Source organism: Electrophorus electricus, chromosome 1, assembly GCF_041902795.1.
Source record: "Electrophorus electricus isolate QZ-2024a chromosome 1, ASM4190279v1, whole genome shotgun sequence".
Classification (NCBI taxonomy): domain Eukaryota; kingdom Metazoa; phylum Chordata; class Actinopteri; order Gymnotiformes; family Gymnotidae; genus Electrophorus; species Electrophorus electricus.
The window spans coordinates 34,606,859-34,634,135 of record NC_137497.1 but is presented as its reverse complement, the minus strand read 5'-3'; the positions used below and the strand labels follow the sequence as shown (position 1 = coordinate 34,634,135).

The window sequence follows — 27,277 nt, the reverse complement described above, 5'->3', positions numbered from 1 at the left end:
AATCTTATTGTGAGCATTATTAATGAATGGCAGTCCAATAGACTTACAATTTCTATTCTTTTTTTTCTTTTTTTTTAAAACTGGCGACACGAAGTACGCTGGGCCATTTTCACTTAATTTAGTGTAGGTTGGTAGCATATACTGGGTCAAAACAGGGATGGTGCCCTTTTTGATTGAACGCCCCTACCTATAGCGCAAAGACAATTTCAGATTATATCTATTTTTTAATCATTCTTACTACACAGGAATTCCCAACAAATCCTCCGCTACTTATCCAGTCCAAACTGTCTTACCGTGCCAGGATAACGTACTACAATTCATTGTAAATCTCACGTCGACTCCCCCCTTTTTATACTTGATTGTAAATTCTCGAGCTGAGTTTCAACCACGAGCGAATAATCACATGCTTCTCCATCCGGACACGGCTCGAGACACCAGGGGTAGAGCACTAAAGGCGCTTTGATGAGCCTCTCGTCTCCCTTTGCAGTCGTGGAGGAGAAATCACGGTGAAAAGGCTGAATGGCGGGCCACTAGCACTCTGTCCCCTTTTGCTGTGCCTTAATTCCCCCGTCTCTTTTACTCTCATCCAATTAGTTCGGTGTATTAAGCGGTTTATCATCTCATAGCCCGCTATTCAGAGAAACAAGGGGAGCACTTTGCAATGGGACCGGCTTTCCTTTTGACACCCACGGGTACTCACATATTCCGCAGGGCTATGAATAATGGGGAGAGAATGGAACACTAATTCCCTCATCAAAGAGAACCTTGTCCACCGCTTTGCTCAACACCACCATTCTGGTCAAAAAGACAGGCAATAAAGCTTAGCATAACAAAAACGAATCATTCTTATTAGCTTAGCGGGGAAATTAATGCAAAGCTTCATCGCCATTGAGTGCCGCAGTTTGAAAACAGCCACCGCTGGCATGATAATGCTTTGCCCGGAGTTAGAGGAATGCCTCATTGAAACCTGAGACCATGCATTGATGACTTAATCTTGTAAAGTGCGATAAAAATCCATTGAGTAACCTAACTAGTCCCACAGTTAAGTATTTTGCTCGGCGCACAGCAGATGTGATATAATAAATATATAAATTTACTTAACCGGCAACACAGGCCTCCACACATACGCTGTCGATCACACTCCGGACTAAACCGAGGGCATAAAGCGACTCTTAAGTGTACAATCTCTTAGGTCGGTGCCATTAGTGGCTGTCGTCTAAAGTGATTTTTCAAGCACGGTATTTATGGAAATTGGCATTTACAATGATGAAATGGTGTAAGAAAAATCATCATTCACCTGTCATTATAAACACATGGAACAAGCGAGTGAGGCGAGCACCATTTTTAACACCGCCGCCACTGCGGCATTCAGTGACTCGCGCTTCTCTTTTTCATGTCTTAAGCGCGTGCTTGGGAGAATAGTTACCAGTTTTTGCCTAGAATATAACGGTCATCTGCATGGAAAAGTTTAATACCTGGAGGAGGGGGAGGGAAAGCACGAAACCTGTAACTGTCACTTTATTCTACTTTTGGTATAAAAACACAATTAGCAAACTTTAATCATACATTTAATTAAGTACATTTTGCACAAGCATGGAAAAAAAGACATACAAAAGAAATCTAATATCAGAAATAGAAACCATATAGTAGCCCAAATTGCTCAAATTCTGATAAAATAGCTGTTCAAAACACAGACTAAAGTAATCTCAATCCTCTAAACCGGGCACTTAAATTCGGACTGTTTTATAGGTGCCCCAAGTGTCAGGGGAGGCCCAGTTCAAACAAGCGTCCAATCACTTCCGACTACAGAAATCACTGGCCAAGTCTGTATCATTGGCTAATTGCCACACTGTCAAGAACCAGTGGTGGCAGAGAAGTTACTACCCCCCTGATTGTTACCTCCAAATTCCCACCTCTGTGTGTGGCGGGTGGGGGCCAGTGGTGTCTAAGGGTCTATAAGGCCCTCTTCTCATCCATTTTACCACCGAATCGAGATCGATTAAAGACCTGGCTGTGCAATGTGGTGGCTAAATGGATTTGATGAGAGTCAGGTCAGTGTGAGTGACAGGCGGTCAATCAAGGCAGTGCTTGATGGCCGCACGCAGCAGCACCGTCATCTCACCTGACCTCTGACCTTAATTCACGCTGCACAAAAAGGCCATGGACAGCGGTTTCAGGGAGCCAAGACCCAAACAGCAGAGTTGTCAGGAATTCAGGGGAAAACTAGAACATGGCAACTCAATATATTACAAAGTCACTATATACACACTCACTCGCAGAAAACAGAATGAGAGAGAAAGAAAAAACAAAAACAAACAAGGGCATAAAATCGAGAAAAAAAACAAAAAACAAAAACAAACAACAAAAAAAACAGTAAAATCAAAAACCTCTCTGGAGCTTTGTGGGACCCTCTGATGGAAAGCCGACCGATTTAACTGCCCACCTCACCCAGAACGAGTGTGGTAGAACAGTCACTTCAGCACTGTGAAGGCCTGGAAGAGCTTGGCGAGGTTGACCTCCGAGTAGCTGCTGGACGTCAGGATACGGTCCACCACCCCCTTGAGCCTCCTATACACCTCCTTCACCTCCTTCTCTTCAATCCAGGATCTCACCTTTTCTGTGGACAGATGTGCAGGTTAGTGCTTTAACGACACCAGTCAGGACTGTTGAACAGGAGGCCGAATACGCACTGTGAATGACGAATCAGCAGGTAATGACATGCCAATGGTTTCACTTAAGATCATTTTAATAAGGCAGATTTTTCAAAGACTGGATCCATTTACTTTGTGACACCGAGGGCCAAGCATCATCTCTCACCAACCCTTTCGCTCCAACCAAGCCCACCTCCTTGGATTTCTAACACCCCACCCTACGGTACTTGTTTCCTTACCAGCCTTAATCAACTTCAAGTCCTTGTTTTAACGAACGGAGACAGTGAATCACATGCACACAGCATGCTACACTGCGACACACAAAAAGTAGCTTACTGCTAATTGGATAAACTACCCAGCTCACATACCATTGGTAATTGCGAGATATTCCATTGCATAGCTGAGCATGACTAGTTGAAATGCATCCAAAAACAAAAACCCACTTGGAGTGCTTGTGGCTTGCCTTAATTAAACTGCATTCCAAGTAGAGAATATTTTATGAACCAAAAAAAGGCCCACATGGCAAAAATTTGGCCAAGTGCCAGAGAATGTTAAGCTGTGAATGACAAAATAGGCTCCTGATAAATACCCAAACAAGCTTTTAAGTCTGGCTGGCACAGTACGTTGCCACTACATTTTCAATAGCAGTATCCTCCGATGATGTCTTCTGAGAGAAAGACAAATAAACTGGTTACTCTAAATGCTGACACTTATCGAGAGCTCGGACTGCTGCTGGAGTCTCAATCCCCGCCCCCTCGACCCCAAAAAAGGTCTTCAGAAAATGGGCCCTTTTCTTACATTAACTGAGAAAACCCAGCTATGGTAATATACCGACATAACAGATTCAATATGTTGCCGCACGAACAAGCAGAGCGAGGAAAACCTGAAGGAGAGCAAGCTGGCCCAACGATGGGCAAGGCTCGGGGGAGTAACCCCTGTGGAGTCGAAGCAGGGGTGAAAAATCGTGGGTTATAATATCGAGCTCGGCTCTTGGACAGAGGCTTGGAGAGGTTTATCAAGTATCATTTCGAACGAAAACCTCAAAGAATCGATGAGGCTGCAGTAATCCGCTGCCGGCGCAGGCGGCGTGGCGCTTTCGAGGGGCGAGGTGTCTGCTGAAGCCCAGAGGCTAAATAGACTGCGCGGCCGGGGAGCGGCGAGGTCAGGCAATCGGGTCGATATCCTAGGTCATTTATCCCCACAGGAGGGCCTTCAATAACGGAGAGATTATGATGGAGGAGCCATTGGCAGGCTGGCAGGACTGAACCGGAATTGCAGGCCAAGTCAAAGCCTTTAACCAAAGTCTTTTGTAAAGGCAAGTCTTTGCCAAGGTGCGCTCCCGGGAGTGGAGCGAGAGGGAGGCTGCTCCGTTTCCCAGTGAGGAGAAACGTCGAGTTGTAAAACAACAACAAAAAAAGTGCATCAGTGAAAGGACGCCGCGTGGGTGCACGCGGCCGCAATTAGTCCTCCAGCCCAAAAAGGGGCGGTGTGACAAAAGCGCCGTTCCCGCAGCGCTGCCCAGGTGGCCGCATGCGCGTCGTTTACCCATTTAAAAAGGTTTGCTCTCTCATTACCACCCTAGTTCGGCTCCTCGGGCTCACGGCGACGAGCCCCTTGAGGGGGACATTTAGACGTGAACGCTGATGTAATCCCCACTCCTGCCCCGGCGTCTGTCTCTCTCTCTGGGGTCCAGATTTCAATCGCAGTCTGCCTCCATTAGCAGGTGGAGCACAAACACAGGACCAAACTCTCGGTGTGGAACAAAGGTTAAACACACACAGGAGAGTGGCCGTGTCCACCCTTTCAGACAGACAAACTGGGATGGCGCACACGCGGGCGCACGCAACAACTCCCCCCCCACCTCAGCTGCACCATTATCATACATACATTTTACCTCCAGAGAGAGAACAAGAGAGAGCCAGAGAAAGAGAAGGCAGGCACATGAACCAGTGCGAGGGGGAGAATACTATTTACCTGAGAAAAGAAAGGGAGGTGGGAGAAGAAAGAAGATGATGCATGATCAAGCGAAAGCAATCATGTCATCATTTTTGAAAGGTGCGAGAGAAAATAATTCTCCCCCCCCCCACCCTTCGTCTCCTCCTCTTCTTCCTTCTTCTTCTTCTTCTTCTTCTTCTCCTTCTCCTCCTCCCCCCCCCCCCCCTCAATCATTGTGTGGGGAACGGATAAAAGAGCAACTTAAAAGCCACGGAGGTTGTCAGAGACCTCGCTTTCCCTCTCGGCCCGGCAGGGGTCGTATTTAAAATAAATAGCATTTCGAAAAGGGAGCGGAGATGAGGAGAGCCGATGAGACCGTGAGGAGAAACGACAGAAGATGTGCAAGAGAGAGGAAGAGCAAGAGAAGGAGAGAGAAAGAGAAACTGAGAAAGGCAGAAGGGGGGTGGGAGAGAAAGAAAAAGAGAGGGACGAGACAGAGAAAGAGAGGAAAAACAGGGGAGAGAGAGAGAGAGAGAGAGAGAGAGAGAGAGAGAGAGAGAGAGAGAGAGAGAGAGGGGGAAGCAGTATGGTGTGGCTGCTTCGTGACAGAGGAAGGGCAAGCTAGTCCAGGCAGAGTGGATCAGCTTCCATGCGCTCTAACTAGGTGTAAATACAATAACAAGCATGTAATTAAGTGAGCATGATGAAGTTAATGGAGATCATACATTCCATTTGGGCTGCTTATGAATATTCTATTAGATGTTATCAGGCAGCTGGAATAGCTGTTAATTTAATCATCACCGCGAGCAGGGAAAAGTTCTTTGTGCGAGTGTAATTGCACAGAATGAATAATTGATTTGACAATCGCACCCGCAGATTTCCAGCAGCTCGAGGCTGGCAGAGCGCGGGGGAGGAGGGGCGGCAGGGCGCGCGGCGTGCGCCCTGAAGGGCTTGCAGAGGAGACAGCCTGCAAATTGAGCATTAGCTGCTCACTGATAAAGGACAATTTTTATTTTATCAATGCGACAAAATTACATTACGAAGCGAGCATAATCACACTGCCCACACTTAAGGAGAGATGAGGGAGAGGGAGAGAGGGAGAGAGAGAGAGAGAGAGAGAGAGAGAGAGAGAGAGAGAGAGAGAGAGAAGTAAAGGGATGTCTAAAAGAGGCAAATAAATTGCTCTTCATGAAGGGAATAAAAATCAGTTCAACATGATTTGGAAGTCATTGATATGGGATATCTAATATTTCGAAAAAGGAGAGAGAGAATGTTTTATTATGGAAGGACTCCTGCAGTGTGTGAAATTGCCTCCATATTTACCTCAGTTGCTGCAATCAGGCGGAGGACTGTGGTCTACATGTAGATCAGATTCAGAGTCTGCATCTAAAACGTGTCTCGTTCCAGACGCAAGCAAGTGCACACACACTTGCACACGTGGTCAAAAAAAGAAAAGCACTTACACTGTACACCCCCCCACCCACAAAAAAAAAATCCAGCTGAGAAGTTTGATGGATCCGGCGACATCAGCACCGTCATCCAGATGGGCGTGCGTGATCCGTCCTGGGCCACCAGAGGTCTGTGCAGGTGCGGTGACCAATCTCCCTGGAGCCTACTCTGCGATGAGCGCAGGCTGCTAACGCTCGGGAGCCGCTAACGTGACGAGCGGTGCGATTTGCCCAGATTCTGCCGTGCGGGGCTCGACAGCAAGAGACAAACGGCTTCAGCCATTTGTAACGAACCACAAAGAGGAAAGAGGCTTTGAGAAAAATGGAGGGTGGGGAGGAGAAAGGAACAACCTGACTTGGCTCTGGTACAGCTTGAGGCACACACTGCTGGTGAAGGTTTCTTTGGCCCCCTTTTTATTTCTCTCCCTTTCTATAAAACCTTATCTGAGAATAAAGAGGCAATTTCCATCGTTTTTTCCCCTCACAGGAGGAATCGCATAATCTATAGGAAAATACAGCAAATGACTGGAGCGTTGGCTCGCAATTTCATCATCAAGCAACAGCTGGAACTGCTCTGCCGTTTGGCCACAGCGCCCCCTCTCGGCCAGAGAGGCGCAGCGCGGTCAGGAAGGGGCGCAGGCTCCATCTCAGCAAGTTTAACGTCTCGGCAGACTTTAACTCCCCGGGGCTGACCGGTGGGGCCCATTTACACAACTCCCAGTGAGTCCGGGGGGTGGGAACGCCTCGCCCTCATCCTCCTCCCCGCCCCGTTCTCCTGGCGGTCCACGTCTCCCTGTCGCACCACCTCCTGGTGGTATACGATGGCGGTTATCCAAAGCGCAACAATAACGGCACAGCTGACAGAAGGGGGGGGGAGCTGGTTTTTCTATTGTGCTAGTGAGGGGGCATAATGCCCACTTTAAAAGCAATTCCTCGCTCATCAGACACACACAGAAAGTCGCCCAGATACTACGCTAAACAGCGCTGTGGTGGGGGCTAGGCGGTTCATGCGAATTCGGTAAAATTACACGTGTGTTTGTGTGCGCTCTGTAACGGGGGCAGCCAAAAGTTTCTCAAACCGCACCGATAATCTGTTGCACCTTTCTTTACCAGTGTCTTTCAGCCGGCCCAGAGTGTGACTCCTCGTTTCCTCCCATGGTGCACTGGGGCACAAAGTCTATGGACTGGAGCAAAGGACTCAATCAAAAAGTGTCTGCACACCTTAGCACTGTCCAGAAGGAAAAGGGAAAGAATAGGTGGAAAAAGGAATGGAAAACCAATCACATCAGAGCTGCCACTCCTTGTCATGGATCTATAAAGTTGTGTTGGTCTTCTAGTCGAACATGCGGGAAACGATAAACACCCGCTACAATCTCACTTAAACAGAATGAGTGAAAATTTGTGCAAGATTTAAAACCACCTCGCTGACTGCATGAGCTTTGATCGACGTGCATTTTGAACCCACCTCTACCCAACAAAGGCACCATCAAACACATGAGGCTCAGTAAGGCCACATCAGCATGCTGGATCAGCGCAGGTACAAACAGAGACGTTTCAGTAGCAGAGGCTTGAAGGTGGGGCTTCAGAGACCACAGACCGCTCGAGACATCAAATAATACACTAATACACCAACTCTGGCTGAAATAGCGAGAAACTTTGGACAATTTCATTTACTTTATGGATTACAAGAACTAGAATGGTGTCATCTCAACAGCAAGAACCTTGCAGCGTGCATCTGCATCAACAGTCCTCCACCAAATGCCCAATGAACTGCCTAGTTCTTCACCCACCTACCCTACACTAAAGGAAATATAGCCTGGGTCCTTCACCATTACCCTATACTAAAACACACTGATCTACTGTAGAGTGGGTCTTCCATCACTACCCCATACTAAACCCACTGTAGAGTGGGTCTTCCATCACTACTTCATACTAAACCCACCCATACTAAACCCACTACAGAATGGGTCTTCCATGACTACCCCAGACTAAATCCATTCTAAACTCCACAACTGCCTCATACTAAACCCACTGTAGACTTGGTGCTCCACCATGATCCTACACAAAACTGAACATAATAACCCCAAACAGGGTGAAAGCAGTTATAATCACATCACACAATTATATTACACAGACACACGCGCTCACGCACACGTGCCATGCAAGGACAGTGTAGCACAACAGAATAGATCGAGATTAAATGCCGAGCTTCAAGGCCCCCATTGAGGCAGAGGCCCACTAGGAGGTTTAAAAGCAGGACCTGGACCAGGTAAAGACAGTCCGAGTTATCCAGCCCTGCAATTTCCCTCCTGGACCCCACTAGGCCTTGCGGTCTGTAATACACTAATGTGCAATATTATAGTGATGGACCTGGGGGCTGTTGGGTGATAACCTCAAGGCTATATTTTAGAGCTGCGTGGGAGAGGTGCACCCAGGTGCAGCATGCTAATCCCCACCAGAGCCGAGTCGACTGGGCTCGTTGTTTTTCGGGACCTGGGTCGGAGGAGCCACGGCGCTGTTGTGCAACATTCCAGTGGGAGGACAGGAGCAGGCCGCAAGAAAATGTCCAGACACGAGCCTGGAACCACCGGCCCTTTGTGAAGGTTTACATCTACTCTCACCTGACGAAAATCAAGGTGGGAGGTGTGAATAAATAAACAAACACACAAAAATCACTCCACCAAGGAATTGGAGTACAGGTTGCCGAGACGGGTAGGGCAGTTGTCGGCTTGGCCACGATTACCCCAACGAAACAAAAGTAGAGAAATCAAAATTCCAGAGAGAAGCCAAGTCTATAATCATGTTAGTCCCCCACTTCCCCCTCCAGACCCACTCGGCCAGCTTCGTGTTCTGAGTGGTCATCTATTGATTACACATTATATTTATCTACGCCTCTCTTTCTCGCTCCGGACCTCATTGGCACGCGGGGGAAATAAATAAATAAATAAATAAGCAAGCAAGCAAGCAAGCAAGCAAAGAGGTCCTTTTTAATCAAGTGACATCAATCACAATGGCCGGCGCCTAAAGTAGCCCGCAGTGACTCTACCTCCGGTTGGAGCCCGGGCCCGGATCCTCCACTGGGCTGTGGGAAATATATGCTCAATGTCCCATTATTTATGAAGGCCTATCCTTTTGCCTTCTCGCCAATTACTCCCCCTATCATTTTCCAAAATCTAAAAACTGTTTTCAATCAACACAGCCAGCGCCATTACCGAGTGTCCGCCGGCCCAGAGAAGAGGCTGTTCCCCCTCTCCCTCCGGCTGATTGGGCCGCCGCTTTGCATTCCGCGCCGCGCCGTGATTGAATCCGTCGCCTGAATTAGGGCTGTCGACTCGAGGACCCGCACGTCCTTAACCCCCCACCCCCACCCCCCCATCCAACCCCTTGACCATTACCATCCCGCGGGAGCCGAGACACGCGAGTGCGCGCGTGGCTGGATGCACCTGTGCGATGCGCCCGTAGTCCGGGTTAAAAATGGGTCTGTGTGTGTGTGTGCGTGCGTGCGTGCGTGCGCGCGCGCGTCATCTCTTACGTTTCTCCTCTGCTTGCAGGACCTTGGCGGCGGCATACTCCCAGTCGAAGATGAACCGGTAGAAGCTCAGCTGGTTGTAGAGTGCCTTCTCTGAGTACTGCGAAGAGAAGAGCACAGACAGACAAAGCCCAGGCGCGCCAGTCAGAAAATGGGGCACGGAACAGCAGCAGGCGAGCAGGCGAAACTCCGCACGAGAAAGGGCCGCGGCCCAACCCGTGCAGCGGGGAAGGAGCCGCCGTGCCGCCACTTTCCACACGCTCGAATAAAGTGTCAGAAGTCTACTGACAGCAGCTGGAGGCTCGTGGGAGGAAGCCCCGGTCACCCGGCCGCCTGTTAACCGCGTGTTTAAGTGCGCCGACAGTCACACCATGCGATAAATGTTGTGCAGTCGATACCAACTCAAATCCCATCTCGCGAAGCTCTACAAACTGTTTAGTGATGCTGTGGTGGTCGATTATTCAATCGCTAATTCAACATTGGGGGGGGGGGGGACAAAAAAAACCCACACGCGTACACAAAAACCAATTAGCCATAATCACGTCGATGTTTACCTCACATTGGTTAGTACTGTGCCTTTTTTTCCTCCCCGTCTCTCTGGGGGGAAAAAAAATGGCAGGCTGGAGTGTAATGAGATTGGTGCAATTCAATCAGAGAAAGCTGGAGAATCACCTGCGTTAATTACAGCTGGTGAGACAGGTAGTGTTTGTCATATATTCTCCTCTGTCACAGACAGAGGCAAACACAGTCGCTTAGACAAGCCCCAAGTTTAGAGTCATAGAACCTGCAAAATCTGCCTGATTGGCCAAAACCAGGCGCGGCAAACACCCCGCCCCTCCCCCCTTCTCAGGCGCCACAAAAGCAGGAAACAATCTGTTTGGTTTTGTAAATGCTGCTGTAATTACCGTTGGCCACATGTCTGCCTGCCAGAAGTGCTCAGGTCTGGGGGGGGGGGGGGGGGAATGTGTGAGAGGGGGGAAGAGAGAGAGAGAGAGAGAGAGGGAGAGAGAGAGGGGATCAACTCAGAAATTACCTCAAAATTACCTACTTCATAATAGTTTGTTTTGATAAGGCATTGTGTGTGGAGCTGATGAACAACAGCGGCTGTCAATTTGATTAGCCATTATACTTTTATGTTAATTGCCATTATTGGGTCTCCATCTCCCTGAGTCACCACAGAAGCCAGGCAACGCGGGCACTGGGAGAGCAGCCACACGTCGGAGCGGCGCAGGCTGGAGCGCGGGCCTCTCCTCAGCCGACAAGCTTTTAATTGCCCTGCACAGCTTCCGATGAGCCTGGCAGCTGTTGACCCGTAATGTAGCGGCTGGTCAACAAGCCTGCCTGTCGATTCAACTATGTGGACATAATGGAGCAGCCGTGGCCAGCGCCAGCCGCCGCACGCACGCAGGCCCGCCCTTTCCCGTTGAACAAACAGGCGCGCGCCGGCCCGCGGACGCTTCTGTCCTGCCAATGAACGGCGGGGGCGGGGGGACGGTCTAAGATTTCGCACGGCAGCAACGCGGTGCGGCTGGAACACACAACAGGACCACCCCGTGCGGGCTGGGGGTGCCACGCAACTTTACAGCACCACTGACAGGTGTCAACGAGGCGTGGTGAACATGTCGTCAGGCGTTATTCAATTTAGACTCCCCCCCCAGCCTCAACCCCCCCCCCCATCCCCCACCTTCTCTGGCAGTCCCCATTACCCCCCCCCCCCAGCCAACAGCTCTGCGCCGCTCGGCTCAATGCTTTGTTCCTGTACTGACACCATTTCAATTTTCACCACAAATCTGCAGCGTTTTTCGGCCCGAGTGACTAAGGAGCAAACCAGCTGTGAAATTGCCTCTCCCCCGAGACAGCCCCCACTCCTCCCCCGCCCACCTCGCAACCTCCACCAGATCCTAAGCACTTACCATAACCATACCCACCACACGTCCCACCCGGAACCCGCCGCCGCCCCGTAGTGGAACGAGCTGGGGGGGACCAAAAACGCGTGGCACCAGGCACCGAACCCCAGAGGAAGACTCCCCCACCCTCCTCCACCCGCCTGCCCCGCTCCACGACGGACCCTCCACAAGGACCATCCAAACTCTCCCCATCCAGGCTCCCAGGGGAACCGTGCGCTGCTTCACATCCCTGCACCACGGTCCTGAAGAGGCTTCAAGACAAAGGGTCGAGGAAACGGGGGCCGGGAGCGGCGGCCGACGGGGGTGTGGGGGGGAGGGGGGGGGGTAGTAGAGCGTGCGGCAGCGGCGGCCGGGCGCGTGGAACGCATGGAGCCGCGCTCCGCCAGGACTCGCCGACACCGTGGAAAAACAGCGTTCTCTCCCTATTCATGCAGATCTCTGCAGCTGCAGCGGGGAAAGAAAAAAATCCAAACAGTTTTGATGAGGCTTAACACAAACCGCTCCAATCTGAGTTAATTTTAATGGGCCGAGCTGAAAAAGGAAGGCGATCGGCATCACAAGGTTTCATAATGAGTCAATATATGTAAATCTTTACAAGGCAAACACAGTGGGAAACAAAGACATTTAACTGAAGCGCCAGTTGATGTCTCCACTTTTTTGTGCGCATAATTTCTCCCCATTGAAAGGTATAATTGCCTGCTATTTGAAGATATTCATGCTCAATTTTTGAAATTAATTTCAATTGGGGGGAAATGTAGAAATGTCAGCTCCCTTGAAAGGGATTTGATTTCAATTATCCTTGCTCAAAGGACTGTGATTTCCAAATACACTTAAGCAAAATTATGACAAGAATTTTTGTTCCCAGAAATTCAGTGTTTAAAGAGCGATTAGGCGATAAATGGACTGGCTTTGAATTGAAGTGAATGCGCCGGTCTCCATCTGAAAGGCACTCAATTATCCCTGATTGCTCCCGTTATAATGTATCAAATAGAGATACCTGCTATTGCTGTAATTTGTGTGAAAATTAACATGCTGCAATTTCCACTAGAGGGAAAAAAGGAAGCCCTAATGGGTGCCTGAACGTACATCAATAAAACGGAGACCGAGGGGGTGGGGGTGGGGGGGAGGAGAGAACACAGAGAGAGAGAGAGAGAGAGAGAGAGAGAGAGAGAGAGAGAGAGAGAGAGAGAGAGAGAGAGAGAGAGAGAGAGAGGGAGAAGAGAGACAGAAACAAGAGAAAAGAGAAAGGAGGAGAGAGCAACGAGAGAAGAGAGAGAAAAGAGCGAGAGAAGAGGGAGAAAAGAGCGAGCTACTCATTGTGATTGAGAAAGAAAGCAAGGGAGGGGTCGAGGCAGCATTAGAGGAAGAAAGCGAGGGAGAGAAGCAGTGGGGGGAAAAAAAAAATTTAATTTACTGAAAATATTACAAATTGCACCTGTATATAACTCCTCCAAATTACCGGCCAATCAGTCTAGGGTGCCCATTACTCTTCCATTTAATCTGGATACAATGGTGGTCGATGTCTCTGTGTCCGCGGAGATGCGAGACGAGGCGCATCGCTGTCAGTCGGGCGGCGGAGCTCCGAGCAGCGGAGGGACGGGGAAAAGGGGTGAGGAAGTTAATGTTTTATTCAGCCAGCAGTTTAAACTGCCATCTCACCAGGCAGAGAAGGGGACGCCTAAGTGGCTATGGTGACAAGAGAAATTGTCCTTTCGGGTTTCAGCCTGTCGCCACAGAACCAGGCACAGAAATCTGCAGCTAAAGGGGAGGGAGGGAAAGACGGATGTGGGGGGGAGGGAGAGAGAGAGAGAGAGAGAGAGAGAGAGAGAGATGGAAACAAAAGTCTGTTGTGGTCAAAGTTTTTGAGGGGTGAGGGGACATGACACCCTCTACAAGTGACCCCAAGATTAAGTGAGTTTGAAATTAGAGATTCAATTGACCACAGCCCACCCCATCCCACCCTGCGGTTCCCGCCTGGGCTGAGCTCATCCACCCCGGGGAAAGCTGGAACTCGAGCCCCATGCTGGTAGCTAGGCCTGGGGGCCGGAATGCAGTGGGACTAGTTAGCAGAAGGAGAGAGAGAGCATAACAGTCAGGGGATGGAAAGAAGATAAAGAGATGGAGGGGGAGAGAGAGCGCGAGCGCGAGAGTGAGAGCGAGAGCGAGAGAGCAAGTGCTCAGAGATCAGAGGAGAGGAACGGTCCTCACCAAGGCAGCGTGCAAGACTGGCTCGACAGCGCCATCAGCTGGCCAAACCTGTGCTGGTGCCAGACTGAGAGAGGCATACGCACCTCAGGCCGGAGACTGGACTTGCAGCACAGGGGACAGATGGGGCCGGATCGGGAGAAGGCTATGGGCAGCCGACGAGTCCGGTTCCGACACGCCTGGTCCTCGCACAGCAGCCAGCCCTGGAAGAGGGGAGAGAGGGAGAGACAGACAGACAGAGACGGAAAGAAAGAAAATGAGTGCATGGTTTGAAGCATGGAATAATTCTGGTAAATCCCCCCCCCCACCTTGACCACTAGCAGCGTGCTGCTCTGTCGCTTCTCCGCGGTGGCTCCTGTACCCCTCACACAGGGGTAATATGGGGCCCACTGGCCTGGGACAGGTGCAGCTGCCCCCCCGCCAACACCACCGCCCTCACCCCTGTCATTAGCACCGGGGCTGGCGCTAATGCGGGTAATACCCCGCTAATGACGGAGCCCCGCCGCCCCTCCCCTGGCCAAAGCACCTGTCCCCCGGGAGCCTAACCAGCATGCCCTCCGAGTTGCCGAGTCGCCCCTCGCGGCTGCCGAGCCGGAGGGAGGCCGGTGCCTGGGCGGCACAGCTGCGGAGGAGAGAGAAGAGGGACGAGTGGGCTGCAGAGCTCCATGGCGCTGCTCTGCCAGACGACGGAGACGACGGGGTGGGAGGTGAGCGGTTCAGGGCAGAGAGAGCAGACAGCTATTCTCCAGTACATGCCCCTCACTTTTGGACTGGTAGGCTGGCACGACCAAACACAGAGGCTGGCGGAGTTGGTGTTAAGCAGCGGCAAAGTTCTTCGCCATAAAGCAACACCACTGACGCTGTTTGCTCTCTGATGCCACTTTACCCTCAAGTAGCAAGCGCCAGCTCCATCGCCTTAGAAACGTGGCCGGCTCTGCGGATATTAACCCCTGGCGAACTGAACGGCTGCCACGCCGAACGCAATTCTTCGGGGCCGCCGCCTCCCTGCCCTTTCCGAGTCGGCGATTACAAACTGGAAGGGGCAGAGGGGCAAAGAAACAAAAGATGACGCCACTGCCCGCGTCACCGTCGGCTCGGGGGAGAAAGCAGCGTCGACAGCGAGCGCGATAAAGGCGGCGGACAAAAGGCCGAGCACTTCTCGCTCCGCGCCATCCGCGGCCGCCAATTCGCTCCCATTTCCTGAGGCCTGATTAGCTGCGGAGGGTCACTTTCGGAGCTTATCGGCGGCGTGTCGAGGCCGGGCGGCAGGCGCGGACGGGCCTTATCGCTCCCCGCCGCTGTCAAACACGAAGCCGATGCAGGTATTGTCCATGCCTCGCGACATTATCAGAATCAACAGTTCGTCTCAATTTCCCCAATTAATCTCATCTGGGTAGCGTTTTGTGAGATGGGTTGATGCTGTGTGTATGATTAGTGGAGGCCTTTGAAGGCCGGGGGGGGGGGAGTAATTGAATCCTGACATATGTGAGCTGTTTGGTTTTCATTTCGAGAGGAGCAGTGGTGTTATCAACCCTTTGTTTGCCCTAAGGCCTTTTGTGCAGCAGAAGACCAAGACTAAGCTAACAGAGCAGTTCCCATGGGGTGCCCGAGATGGACGGGTCATGCCGCGTTCCTGCTGAGGGAGTTCTGGCTAAAGCGTCAGCCGGGCAAAACGCAAGCGCCGTCGCCAGCGCTGCGGAGGAGCGCCTCAAGGAGCGCTCGCGGCGATGCTGGTGTGTCTGAGCAGAGCAGACCCCTCAGGGGGGGAGCCCGAGTGAGGAACGCGTCGCAGGCGGGCCGAAACCCCTGCTCACAGGACGAACACTGCCGGAAGATAGAGTTTCCAAGGGCAGGAGGGGAGTGAGAGGAGAAATTACCCAGAATGCCTTGTTGCACTAGTTTGCTGACCCACAATACTCCATTTCAAATTAGCACTGTTAAGAATAGCTTCGACTGGCATGGACTTCGGATGTGTGATAAGATCACTAAACACGCCAACACCGGCAGCCACCGTTATATCCAAAGTCTTCTCACATTCGCATCAGTTCTATGCAAGCATATACCAACAAAACAAAAAACCACCACCACCACATCACACCCAAACACACATGCAGATCAAAGTCCTTAAGAAACCTGTGTAACCAGGACAGCAGGGGAGGGAAAAACCACACACTCAAAAATAACCTTGCAACAAAAAAACAAAAACAAACAAAAACCCACAACAACAACAAAAAAAAAAAAAAAAAAAAACACACAAATCAAGGAGCAGTGAAAGAAACAACCAACTAATTGAAAAACACCAAGAGCTGGCTTCTAGACACAGAGGCAGGATAAAGGCGCAGAATTGCATAATTATACCAGTCGATACCCGACACCGTGAATACAGCCACTGCTGCAGCAGACATCAGATGAGCTCCACATAATTTAACCAAACACTGGACAAGGCCTGTGGGCCATAGATCAGAGGGAGCGACTGGAAATGGGGGGAGGGGGTGCTTGGTCTCTCCTCTTTCTCCATTACAAGCCTCTGATAAGGTATTTAGGCCCGTCTCCCCCTCCACAGACTAAAAAATTAAGGGCAGCGTTTCTGGGATGTGATGTCACCTACTGCTTTAGCAACTTCCGAGAAGGAATTCCATGCGATACTCCCTGAAAGTTCAGCCACTCCCCTACTCTCACGCCCCAGTCACTGTTGGAAGGAAAACGGAATCCACTGTTCATTTTACACATCACATAAGAGTTCAAACTGTGTCAAATGTGCTAAATAAAAAATAAACAAAGTTATGTAATACGGACGCACAGTGTCCTTAATTATGGTATAGTATATACTTCCTAAAGAAACATGTGCAGACGCACCCACACCCACCCACCTGCGATTAGAGACCCCAAGACAACAGCTTTGCACAGGCTTTGTACCTCAGCAATCAACAGATGTACTCACAGTCCTGAGCCCAGACACGACATGAGAGTCTGAATGGGCAGAAATGCGTCCACTTTGTACATCTTCGACTTAATCAAGCCTTTTCGATTCAGCAATTTGACCTTTTGTTCAAAACAGGATTATCGCCCCCCCCCCCACTTTTTTTTTTGTTTTGTTTTTTTGAATTTATTTATTTTGTTCCCTCCCCCCAGCCAGTTACCAAGGACGACCCATGTGACGAACATAATTGCAATAATTTGTTAAACGCCATGGCAACCCACATTAGAATGGGGCAAACAGAGGGGGGGCCGCTCCGTGCCGCACTCTCATTTTGCTCAAGACACCAGGAGTCAAAGAACAGACGACAAGGAAGAGAGGAAACAAAAAAAAAAAAGGGGGGGGGGAATGGGGTCACGGGAGTGAAGAGAGGAACACGTACTCGCTTTGTGTCCAAAGGGCTGCTTTATTGGTAATGGCGGCAGGCTAAAGGTGGACGAGGCAGCGGTTCTGTGTGATTAATGCCTTCACCACAACTCGACGGCTGCTCCGCAAACACCGCCGACTTCCAATCTGTAACCATGCAGCTCCCCCCCCCCCCACTTCATTACACAGGCAGGCTTTCTTCCTCCATCTCCACGAACAAACATCTCTATTTGAGCTCTCCCCTCAGCTGAAAGGAATCCTTAATTACACAATATTACCCCTCTACATTGCTCCCAATGTGTGTGTGTGTGTGTGTTGGGGGGGGGGGGGGGGGGGCAGTGCCACGTCGGTCCGGACTCTGGCCCCGGGCTCACGGGGGTGTTAGCATTCACAGCCAGCAGCTGCTTTGCACCTACTCACAATGGGGGCCACAGGCAGAGGGCCCACTGAGGGAGGTAGCTACATTCACACGGCTAATTGATTTCTGCACAGCGCAGTGGGGGGGTGGGGTGGGGTGAGGGGTTGTTGGTTGGTGGTGGGTTCAACATCCCTGACCGACAGAACTTGCCCACAGTCATTCGCTACCCCTCTCTACCTGCTGTCCCCAGACTGGGCCCTGCCGTGGTGTTGCTAATGGAACGTTCGGAGCCCTCCTGGCACCGCGGTAACGTTAACGCATTCCACAGCCCAGCACGCATTCCAGAAGCTCCCAACCAGGCTGCGGCAAAAATGGCCTAGAAGCTCCTCTGCGTTTACAAACTATTTTCGAAACATCTATTTTAAACTGTTCTGTGCACAACGTTTATGATAATTATGTTGCTTTGCAGCAATTCAAAAACTAAACGCTCAGCAGAGCCAAGACCTAATTATCCATTCACAGGACTGAGGTAAACGTGAATGCTAGCAGTGTTAAAGAAGCACACCACACAATATCCATAACTGAATGTCACTACTTGCTGTCGAGGCCAATTGGACGGATTGTAGCCCTCACACCCCTAAGGCTCTGCTACAGGTCAAAACAAGAACCTCTGGGGTAGCATTAGCAGAGATGGTAAGATGATAAAAGTCTCACCTGCCAAACAGCACCCAAAGTTAACAAGATGCAACAAGGACCCAGCATTACTAATACTATGATTTAAATTTCCCTGAGTTTGAAACACATTATTCATAAATTCAAAGCACTTGCTGGTGATAAATACATTAGTCAAAAATTCTGTACAAATTTACAAGAAACAACAGGGTAAGAAACTAATCAACATGAAACCCTGGTTAGGCTAATGCTGGAATAGTCTAAATGAGGGATACCCAATTTCAAATCCCAATAACATGCATCATCCAGCCTTTGCAAAGTGTCCCATCCCAACGTGGTGCCCCTGAGCTGAGCTGGTGTGCGCCACTCAGGAGTTGGCAGTCACTCGAACCTTCAGCCAGGCGAAATCACCAACAATCGCATCGGAGCTCTTTACGTCGGCTCAGTATCTAAACACTCCCCACGCAGCCATATTATTCCCATATTACCGCATCAGCCTTAACAAAGGTTGGAGAAAGGAAAGCAAAAAATTAAATTAAAAAATCATTTGCAGCACTGCGGGTAGGGTAGGGTGGGGTGCAAAAGCCGCCTAGAGAAAACACTCGAGAGAAGGGCAGCATCTGAAATTCAATAAAAAGGGGCCACGATAAACAAAAAGCGTGTGTGAGGAGCTCAAATTAACCCCCGTTAAGGCCTCGCAGATCAGCTAAAAGCAACCATGCCGCACCGCTCTTCCACAACTATAACACTTAACCCCGATAACAAAAGCTCTTCCTGCCGGCCCACACAGCGGCGTCTACGCGTCATACCCTCGGGCGAGCGAATTACGGCAGCCTGCAGCGCAGAGTCCAGCCTGCAGCTGATCGCGGCCTCCATCACGCCGCTGAACTACAGCAAGACGCTGGAAAGCGGCTTAAGTTACGCAGAAAGGTCTGGACTGTCACGTTTGGGAGGGAAGAAAAAGGAAGTTACTGTCCATCTGACACTCAGAATAAACAATATTATAGGGCTGGGTATTGCCACGAGCCGACAGATTAAGATTAGACATCACAACGCATCATATCTGGCTTGGATCACACCTGTTATTGCTAAACTGATCTATAATATTGGTCAAATTAAATTTTAAAATAAGGACTAATTAAAACCAACCAACCGAACAAACAAACAACAAAAACCAAACAGCTTATTGACAACACTTACCAAAGCGACAAGGACACTTCATCCATACTGACTGAACTAGCGTGACGTTATGATTACACAGATAAACATGAAATATATGTTTAAATAAACATATCCATTCCAGGGGCCAAAGCATCAACACGGGACTGTGAAAAAATGAGACATTTAAACGATAAACTGCAACACGGGCGCAGCTCTGTAACGCAGGACTAAGGACTAAGAGTGGGTAGAAAAGATGCCCAGCTGAAAGAGAGAGATGTGTTTAACACAGCCAGTAAGGCCCGATTCCTTAACTCAAGTACCAGCGGTCAGTTTGGGAACCTCAAAAGAGAACAGTGAAACAGATCAAAACAGCACTTTAAAAGATATTATACACGTTAGAGACATGCACAACGTAGGAAAAGCCTACAAACTCTTTAAATGTGTGGATATCCCAGTGATCATAGCTGCGTCAATTGTGAGAGAATGAGAAGCTGGATAATACCTTCCAGGCTCCGTCCTGACAAGTCCAACCGTCCAAAGTCGGCATCAGAAGGCAAAAGGGCCTTGTGAGGGAAGCCACGGAGATCACCCGCTCTGAAGAAGCTAGAGACCAGAGTGAAGGTGCACCAGTGCAAACGGTGGGATTCTGCATACCGGTACGGCATGTGGCCAGAAAGAAGCCATTACTGAGAAAAAAAGCCCATCAAAGCCCGTCTGGAGTCTGAAAGAATCAGTGCAACTCCCAACGAAAATGGGAGTCATGGTTCTGAAGTCAGATAAGACAAAAGTGGAGGGTTGTTTTTTGTTTTTTTTTTGTTGTTGTTGATATTTTGCTTGGCACAGACCCAACACTGCCCATTCCTTAAAACCCCATCTCAACAGTAAAGTGTCAGTGGGGATGGCAGCATATGGTGGCTATGCTTCTCCTCAGCGAGGATTGGGCACTGTATTCAAAACTCAAGGGCAGATGACTGATGCACTTTACATACTGCAGGATAACCTGATTCAATCTAAAGCTTGAAAGACACTTCACCTTTCAGTAGGACCGTTGTCCTAAGCACAAGGCCAACGCCACGCAAGGACGAATGAATGTTGAGTGATGAACGTTCTACAGCAGACTAGGGAAAGCATAAATACAGTCACCTTTACAGGCAAATCTCCAGCACTTGACGCGGTCTTGCAGTTGCAGACAAAGTTTGATTCGGTGGCTAGCCACAGCACTTAGAATTGATACCCGGGTCATGTTCGTCAGGGAAGAAAGCTCTTCTGTGCTGACAGAATCCCGGCACCAACCAATTGCTCCTCCATAGTCTCCCAGTTTCACCAGTTCACTGTCCCCAAGTGGCCTGCTATTCGGCACAAGCTTCCTGGTCACTCCAGAGTAAGCAGCCATGGCCATTTCCTAAGCAATTGTTGCAGCTGTCAGAAGAATCGCGGCAGCTGCATGTGAACTTTTCAAAGCCGCAATCCTTTCTAATCCGGCTGTGCTACCAGATTCCGCAGGCGTGCCTGAGACCGGAGAGCTCGTTAGCGGCAGCTGGCCAAGTCATGTGCAAATGGACTGCCACCGGCATGAGCTGGTGAGCTGGCACCCTTTAGGTTTTCCTTATCTACTTCTCTGTGCGGCTAGCAAGGAACCATGTTAAGTAAGGCACTAGAATGAGTCAACTGTCATTCGCGAGTTGGACGACAGCCAGAAGCTGACGACTCATCAGCAAGGTTGAAATAACAGAATGTCTCTCAGGGAACCATGCGTGTGTTACGTGGTATATGAAAAGCTCCTAATACGTCATGAAACACCGATTGGTTGGACTTTGTGGAACAGCTGTATTGGCTACAACAGGCACCGACTGACAAGGTTCTAGAATAATAATAAAAAAAAATCTGGGACCTGGTCATAAAAGATTACCATTTAACAACACTTAACTCAGAGTTCATACCCTTTAGGCTGGAGAGTCGATTTAAAATCTGGACAAGATGAATACCTCCTTTTTGTTATCAAAAGGGAAGGTGATAAAGTGCAGGATTTCCAATGCCTAAAAAATATAACCTCGAAAATCACGACACCACCCCCCCCCCCCTTTTTTTTTTTAAATTACAACATTGAGCTGAAAAAACCCATCAAGAGGTGAACCAGACATTTATTGTAGTTGATCGACCTCAGCCTAGTAGAAGAATGAAGCAAACAGGCCACTCTCCTTGCTCCTTAGAGAAAGACTTTTGACGTATAGGATTTATGAAAGAAGTCCTTCAGCAGAGGTGTTTGGACAGCACTCGTATATTATGCAATAGCTTATGACACAGTAACCAACACAAGAATGTTTCTGCCCACAGCATTCATGATGCACGAGCGCTGATGAAGTCCTGGGTGCCAAAATATTTGTAGCTTGGTAATTGCGTTCCGGGTCAAAAAATAAGCTTTTGCGCAATATGAGTGCAGGTTGACCACCTCTACTTGCGTCCAAGTATATAAGCTTTACAGCGGTTATGTAAATCTAAGTGTTGATCATGACACAGTGGGAATGAACATCTCCAATGTCTCCATCCACCCGTGTCAGTATACTTATACACCTGTATGCCAACATGCCTAGATGTCAATAAACAGAGTTCTTACCTCCTGCTATATTTTCTAGAAAGCGGAAGTGTGACTTTGCGGGTGATGGCACTGTTTAAATTCATCCTTAATCTCATGATTCACTCGACATCAGAAGCTACACAGGTTTTACCCACCTCAGGATTTTAAATATAGAGATTTTTCCTAAATTAGGTGCAACCTCTCAGTCTCGCAACGGTGAAACGCTACGGTTGCGCTTGCAGACTACATGTAAAAAAAAAAAAAAGAAAAAAAAGAAAGAAAAAAAAGACTGTTGTGCTCAGTTCAGCACCGCCGTTTGTGGCAGTAACGGTTGAATCGTCCTGGCACGCCATAATCAGGTGGTCAGAAGACATCACGCGTGTCCACGCTAATGTGACTGGCGCAAAATTCAAAGCAAGACGAATATGCAGCAAATGTCAGGTCTGATGGAGTAGGAAGGTGGATGCTGGACGGAGTTCGACACGAGACACTGGGTGGGGTCCAAGCTGCGGAGGTGGCGCTAGGGCTATTGTTACAGGGTTATTAGATGCATGCTGATGGAGATAAATCTTAAAACTAAACACATCTCAGACCTGTAAAACTGCCCTTTAGAAACAGGACCCTTGGAACATATGCGAAAAAACCAACAACAAAAACAAACAAGCGTCTCATAGTTCTGGAGTCGGAGCTCTGGAGGGTGCCGGGACCATACTCACACTGTAGTACTTGCGGATGTGCCGGCGGACGTCCAGGAGCAATTTGTTGCTGATCTGGGCTGGATGCGCCAGCGGGCTCCCCGTGCAGGACACGTTGCAGCAGTGCTTCATGCTGGGCTCCACGTTGCTCCCCTGGAACACACAGAGGGCGTTAGCGCAGTCGGCGCGGGCGCGCGCACGGCATCGCCTCACTCACCACGCGACGAAGGTACGCTAAAAGGAGTGTGTGCTTTTCCAACAGAGTGAAAAACAAGGCCCAATACAACTGGCCTCCCAGATAGCAGGCTAGGCAGACAGATAGCCAGTTAGATAGCCTGACAGACAGGCTGACGGACACATAACATTCGAACGCGTTTTTCACCAGACGTCCCAGTGAAACCCGCGTGGTAATGGGTCCGGCACAGTCGCGCTCTTGACAAAAGCGTCCGGTATTCAGGATGGAAAGCATTGAAAAAGGGAAGTGGAGGGGAAAAAAAAAAAAAAAGGTGTTGCGCCATTAACCTTTCAGCCCGGGGCTGGTGACAGGCGATGAAAGGGCCAGCGGGCCGCTCGCCTTGTTTGAAGGTTTTACCGCCACACTCGGGGCAAAAAAGGCACGGCGCTCCCGCCGAGGGTCGCTGGAAGCGGCGGCCGATAAACAGCGGAAGGGGTGGGGGGTGGGGGGTGGTTGAAATAAATAAATAAATAAATTGCGCCTCTGCTCGTCCCGCCCCCACACGTAGCCAAAGGGTGGCGTCGGAGGGGCAGGAGCGCGCCGTCTGGTCGCGGGCTTGGGAGCCGCAGCGACGCGTTGGACTGTTTGCAACGTTGACCGTGCGGGGGGCTCTCGCAGACGAACGGGGCTTCTACGCAGACGCTCTCTCCGTCTTCCGCAACCGATGGCGGGACGTGTGCATTCCTGCCCGCTACCTCCCCTCCCCGAGCAGCGGGGCTCCGATAAGGGGGCTCTCCTCAGCTCCGGCCAGACCCGGCGAGTCAAGGCTGCCAGTTCTTTCATCCCCCCACGCCAGGGCTCAGAAGACACACCGCTGCTAATTATTAGTGTCTTATCAGTGAAGCCTGTGCAACACAACGCGCGTGCGTGCGTCTCACAGCGTTGGGTCAGAGTACTCTAAACAGGAGGACATGGAACATGCGGAACACGTCACTTTTCTTTAATGAGATCCAGAAAGACAAGAAAAGGCTGCGCGGGCCTGCTTGTGCCTGGTTGCAAACTTTACTCCCCTCCCCGACGCGCCGGATCGCGCACGTGCGCCCGACGGGCCAACACTGCTCCTTTACCTCCAGCCTGTAACCTCAGCACGGAACATGACCGATGTCCCATGAACAGATGGACAAGACCACGAGACCGCCCCCTCCCCCACCCATCTCATGGTGCCAAACTGCTAAAAATAAAGGAGCACAGGGTACATTAACAGGCTGCCCGCGGGCCATCGACAGATAATAATCACCTGTGCTTCTAAAAATTTACTGATACTTGTTAGTGCATAATAGTGAACTTCATAAGGCATGAAGACCATGAATGGTGAGAGATTGCACAGTGGATGTGGGGAAAAAGAAGTGTGTGTGTGTGTGTGTGGAGTGGCTGCTGGAACTCGAGGAAACACAGAGAATGGGGATCATGTGGCTGTCAGCGAAAGGGGTCGGGGGATGTCAATAGTTTTTGCGGTGCACAGTCAAGCAAATTGCAACCGAATACCATGCTGGCGCTCCAACAAATGTGTCCAAACGTGCATCTCAGACGGGTTACGACAGCAGACGACTACGTCGCGTGCTACCGCTCTCGAAGGGAGACGACGGAAAGACTGCAGTGCGCAAGAGAGCAAAAATCTGATCAGGGAACAGAGTAAAACACATCGCCTGGTCAGATGAGCCCAGATTTCTGTTGCTCCGTGCTGATGGGAGGATTAGAATTTGCCACAAGTAACATGACTGGATGAGCCCTTCCTGTCAGGTGGTTCTGCTGGTTCAGGTAGAGTAATGCTGTGGGGAATGTTTGCACGGTGCAGCATGGGTCTTCTGATACCTGTGGATGGGCGTTTGGACCAAAGCAGAGTGGCCGACCGAGTTCATCCCATCACGGTGACTGTTTACGGTCTTATAGACACGGATGGTTTCCAGGAACATGGTGAGTTTTCCATGTTTCCCTGTCCTTCACAGTCCCCAAATCTTAATCCTAAAGATCATCTCTGGGATGAGGCAGAATGGGCTGTTCAGAGCTTGTCAGTACCTCCATCAAATCTGCAGCCACTGTGAGAAGCTCTCCCGTCCTCGTGGGCCAAGATTCCTGCAGAATAATTTCAGCACCTAGTGGAATCCATGCCACAACAGACCGATGCTGTTCTGAAGGCTAAAGAAGGACCAATGCACCACTAGACGGGTGTCTCTGATAAAGCAGATGCTCAGTACGAACGTGAGTGCGCGCGTATACACGTGTGTTTACATGTGTGTGTACACTCACCGTTCCCTCAAAGACGTTGTCGTAGATATTTTCAGTGCCACAGTCTGGGCAGGAGAAGGAGAACCTCTCACAGTCGCGGTACCGCTCCTCGTCTGTGAGCTGGGCCAGGCCACCCACAAGCCCGTCTGGCTCATCTTCGCGCTCCTGCCTCTGCTGGGCCCGGAACTGCCTGGGGTCCAGCCCTGAAGGACGCATGAGAGATACACAGCGTAAGCGCCACCCTGACCAGGAGGGGCGTGTGTGCACGCACGCAGCCACAGATCGGCCTACCAACGCGTTTGGAGCGCTGAGAGGAAACACGGCTAGGCTACACTCACTCCGCACACAGACCTGCACCATCTCTTAGTCTTTCTTTGAACGTGAACGCTGACGAGAGGCGAGCAGCGTACACGCTAAAGTCTCTTATAGCAGCTCAATAGCAGACAAATCCAAGTAGCGTGAACAATAAAGTTTTTTAAAAACCCACACAAATCTAGAGAGAGAGGTAAGAAACGTAAAAGGGTGAAACAGAGAACCGGGAATGGTGAGGGGGACTGGGAGGGAGTGGGATGAGTGACTGGGAGACCGTGAGAGCATGAGAATGACTGGGAGAGGGATTGGGAGAGAGGGGGTGGGGAGACGATAATAAAGTTTAAATATAACACAAAGACGAGTGATGCAAAAAAAAAACAAAAAAAACAAAAACAAAAACTGCCTGGCAGCTGAGATCATCAAATCATTAAGAGGTGGCAGCTGAATATCCATTTAATCTTCCCAGGTGACAGTGAACACTATTAGAGCATGGAAAAACAGGCGACGTCCCCCTGAGTAATTTGGCTAAGTGAATAAGTGAGTGAGTAAATAAATAAAAAGTGTCGTCTGCAAGGCTGCAGGGATAAAGCGGCGGCCCCACAGCTCCAGGCCCCACAGGCCCCAGGGACTGCTGCCACCTACAGGGAGCCATGCGCAACTGCACAAAGAGGCGCCGGCAAATCCCATCAAAGAGCAGGAGAGGAGGGCGGAAAGACAGACAGGCTCGCGCGTGTGCTCTCACAGACAGACAGACAGGATACCGCCACCTTGATTCAGCATGCATGCCCATCACTACACAAGACACCATCGTGTTCCATTTCAACCGTTTTGCTTTCGACAGCCGCCTCGGGGCGGAGGAGCGGACTAGCCAGGAGACGAGGGCTCACCCAGCCACGTGGCGACGAGCGCGCCGTCGACGCCCTCGATGGGCTCGCAGATGCGGCCCACCACGGGGTGCACCTGCTGGGAGAGGTAGTAGTGTGTGTCCAAGCACAGGCCGGCCTGCTTCTGCACCTGCTCCGGAGCATACGCCCTCTGACTGGCCGCTAGGGTCGACCCGTCCTGCAGCGCCAGAGGTGAGGGGGTTAACGAACGCACAGGGAGGGCAGATACATTCCGGTATCGCGAATCCTTGAAAATCACCTGACAGATGACATAGGAGATGGTGTCGCCCGCTTTGACCTTCCTGCCGCCTTGCGAGTTGATCCATAGGGCCACGTGCACGTGGGGGAGGCTCTTCTTATCTGGGTAGTCCTGGGGGTCCTTCGTCAGGGCCTGATGTGGGTGCGCGCGCACACACACACACACACCAGGTCAAACGTGCACTGCTCCGTCATGCTTGTGCTCAGTACAAGCATGCTTTAATTGCCTGCGTACAAAAAGCGCTACACAGTTCTGAGTCGCCAACCTAAATGACCAGCAATTACAGACAGATAGATGGACAGACTGATAGATCGATGGATTCGGGGGGGGGGGGGGGGGGGGGGAGAGGTGCCGCTCCTCACCTTGTGGATCTCGAACATACTGAGTGGGACGTCGCCGCTGGCCACCTTCTCGCCCACTTCCACGAGGTGCTGCTGGATGTTCTCCAGGATGGTGTCCCGGTTCTGGTCAGACAGGATCTGACCGATGACGTAACTGAGGGGGAAGGAGCAGGGTGGAGCGAAAGCTTTTACCCGAAGTGACTTACAATTATGACCGAGTACATCTTGAGCAATTGAGGATTAAGGGTCTTGCTCAGGGGCCCAACAGCTGCAGCTTGGCAGCGGTGGGGCTTGTACCGGCAACATTCCGATTACTAGTCTAGCAACTTAACCACTGAGCTACCACTGCTCGACCTGGCGTGTGGCTCCAAACCCAGGAACAGGAGAGGCGGAGACACTGACTTGCCGCACTGCTTGGCGAGGTCACACCAGTCCCTGCGCACGATGTCCAGTCCTTTCAGCTCCTGTTTGGTGGTGTAGCGGCCGTCGGCATGCTGCTCCACCACCAGGGCGGCATACTTCTTCTTCTTCAGCAGCAGCA

At 50.6% G+C, this 27,277-nt stretch overlaps 1 protein-coding gene across 4 annotated transcripts in view; it reads right to left on the bottom strand.

Moving 5' to 3' along the window:
- Nucleotides 1-1,551: 1,551 nt before the first annotated feature.
- The window catches only part of pola1 (polymerase (DNA directed), alpha 1), a 39,434-nt gene continuing 13,708 nt past the window's right edge, over nt 1,552-27,277 (bottom strand). For 3 of the 4 annotated variants that reach the window (XM_081716893.1, XM_081716882.1, XM_035526698.2), the window contains exons 29-37: nt 27,139-27,277; nt 26,758-26,890; nt 26,396-26,527; nt 26,140-26,314; nt 24,962-25,143; nt 22,501-22,632; nt 13,762-13,878; nt 9,567-9,663; nt 1,552-2,617 (exon numbers count right to left, since the gene is read on the bottom strand). The exon at nt 27,139-27,277 is cut by the window's right edge and continues 67 nt beyond it. In XM_081716893.1, coding sequence (XP_081573019.1) covers nt 2,472-2,617; nt 9,567-9,663; nt 13,762-13,878; nt 22,501-22,632; nt 24,962-25,143; nt 26,140-26,314; nt 26,396-26,527; nt 26,758-26,890; nt 27,139-27,277 — 1,253 coding nt within the window. In that variant the 3' untranslated portion in view covers nt 1,552-2,471. Of the gene's footprint in view, nt 2,618-9,566; nt 9,664-9,794; nt 11,915-13,761; nt 13,879-22,500; nt 22,633-24,961; nt 25,144-26,139; nt 26,315-26,395; nt 26,528-26,757; nt 26,891-27,138 lie in introns of those variants that run through there. The other variant, XM_081716891.1, reaches the window with a different exon arrangement.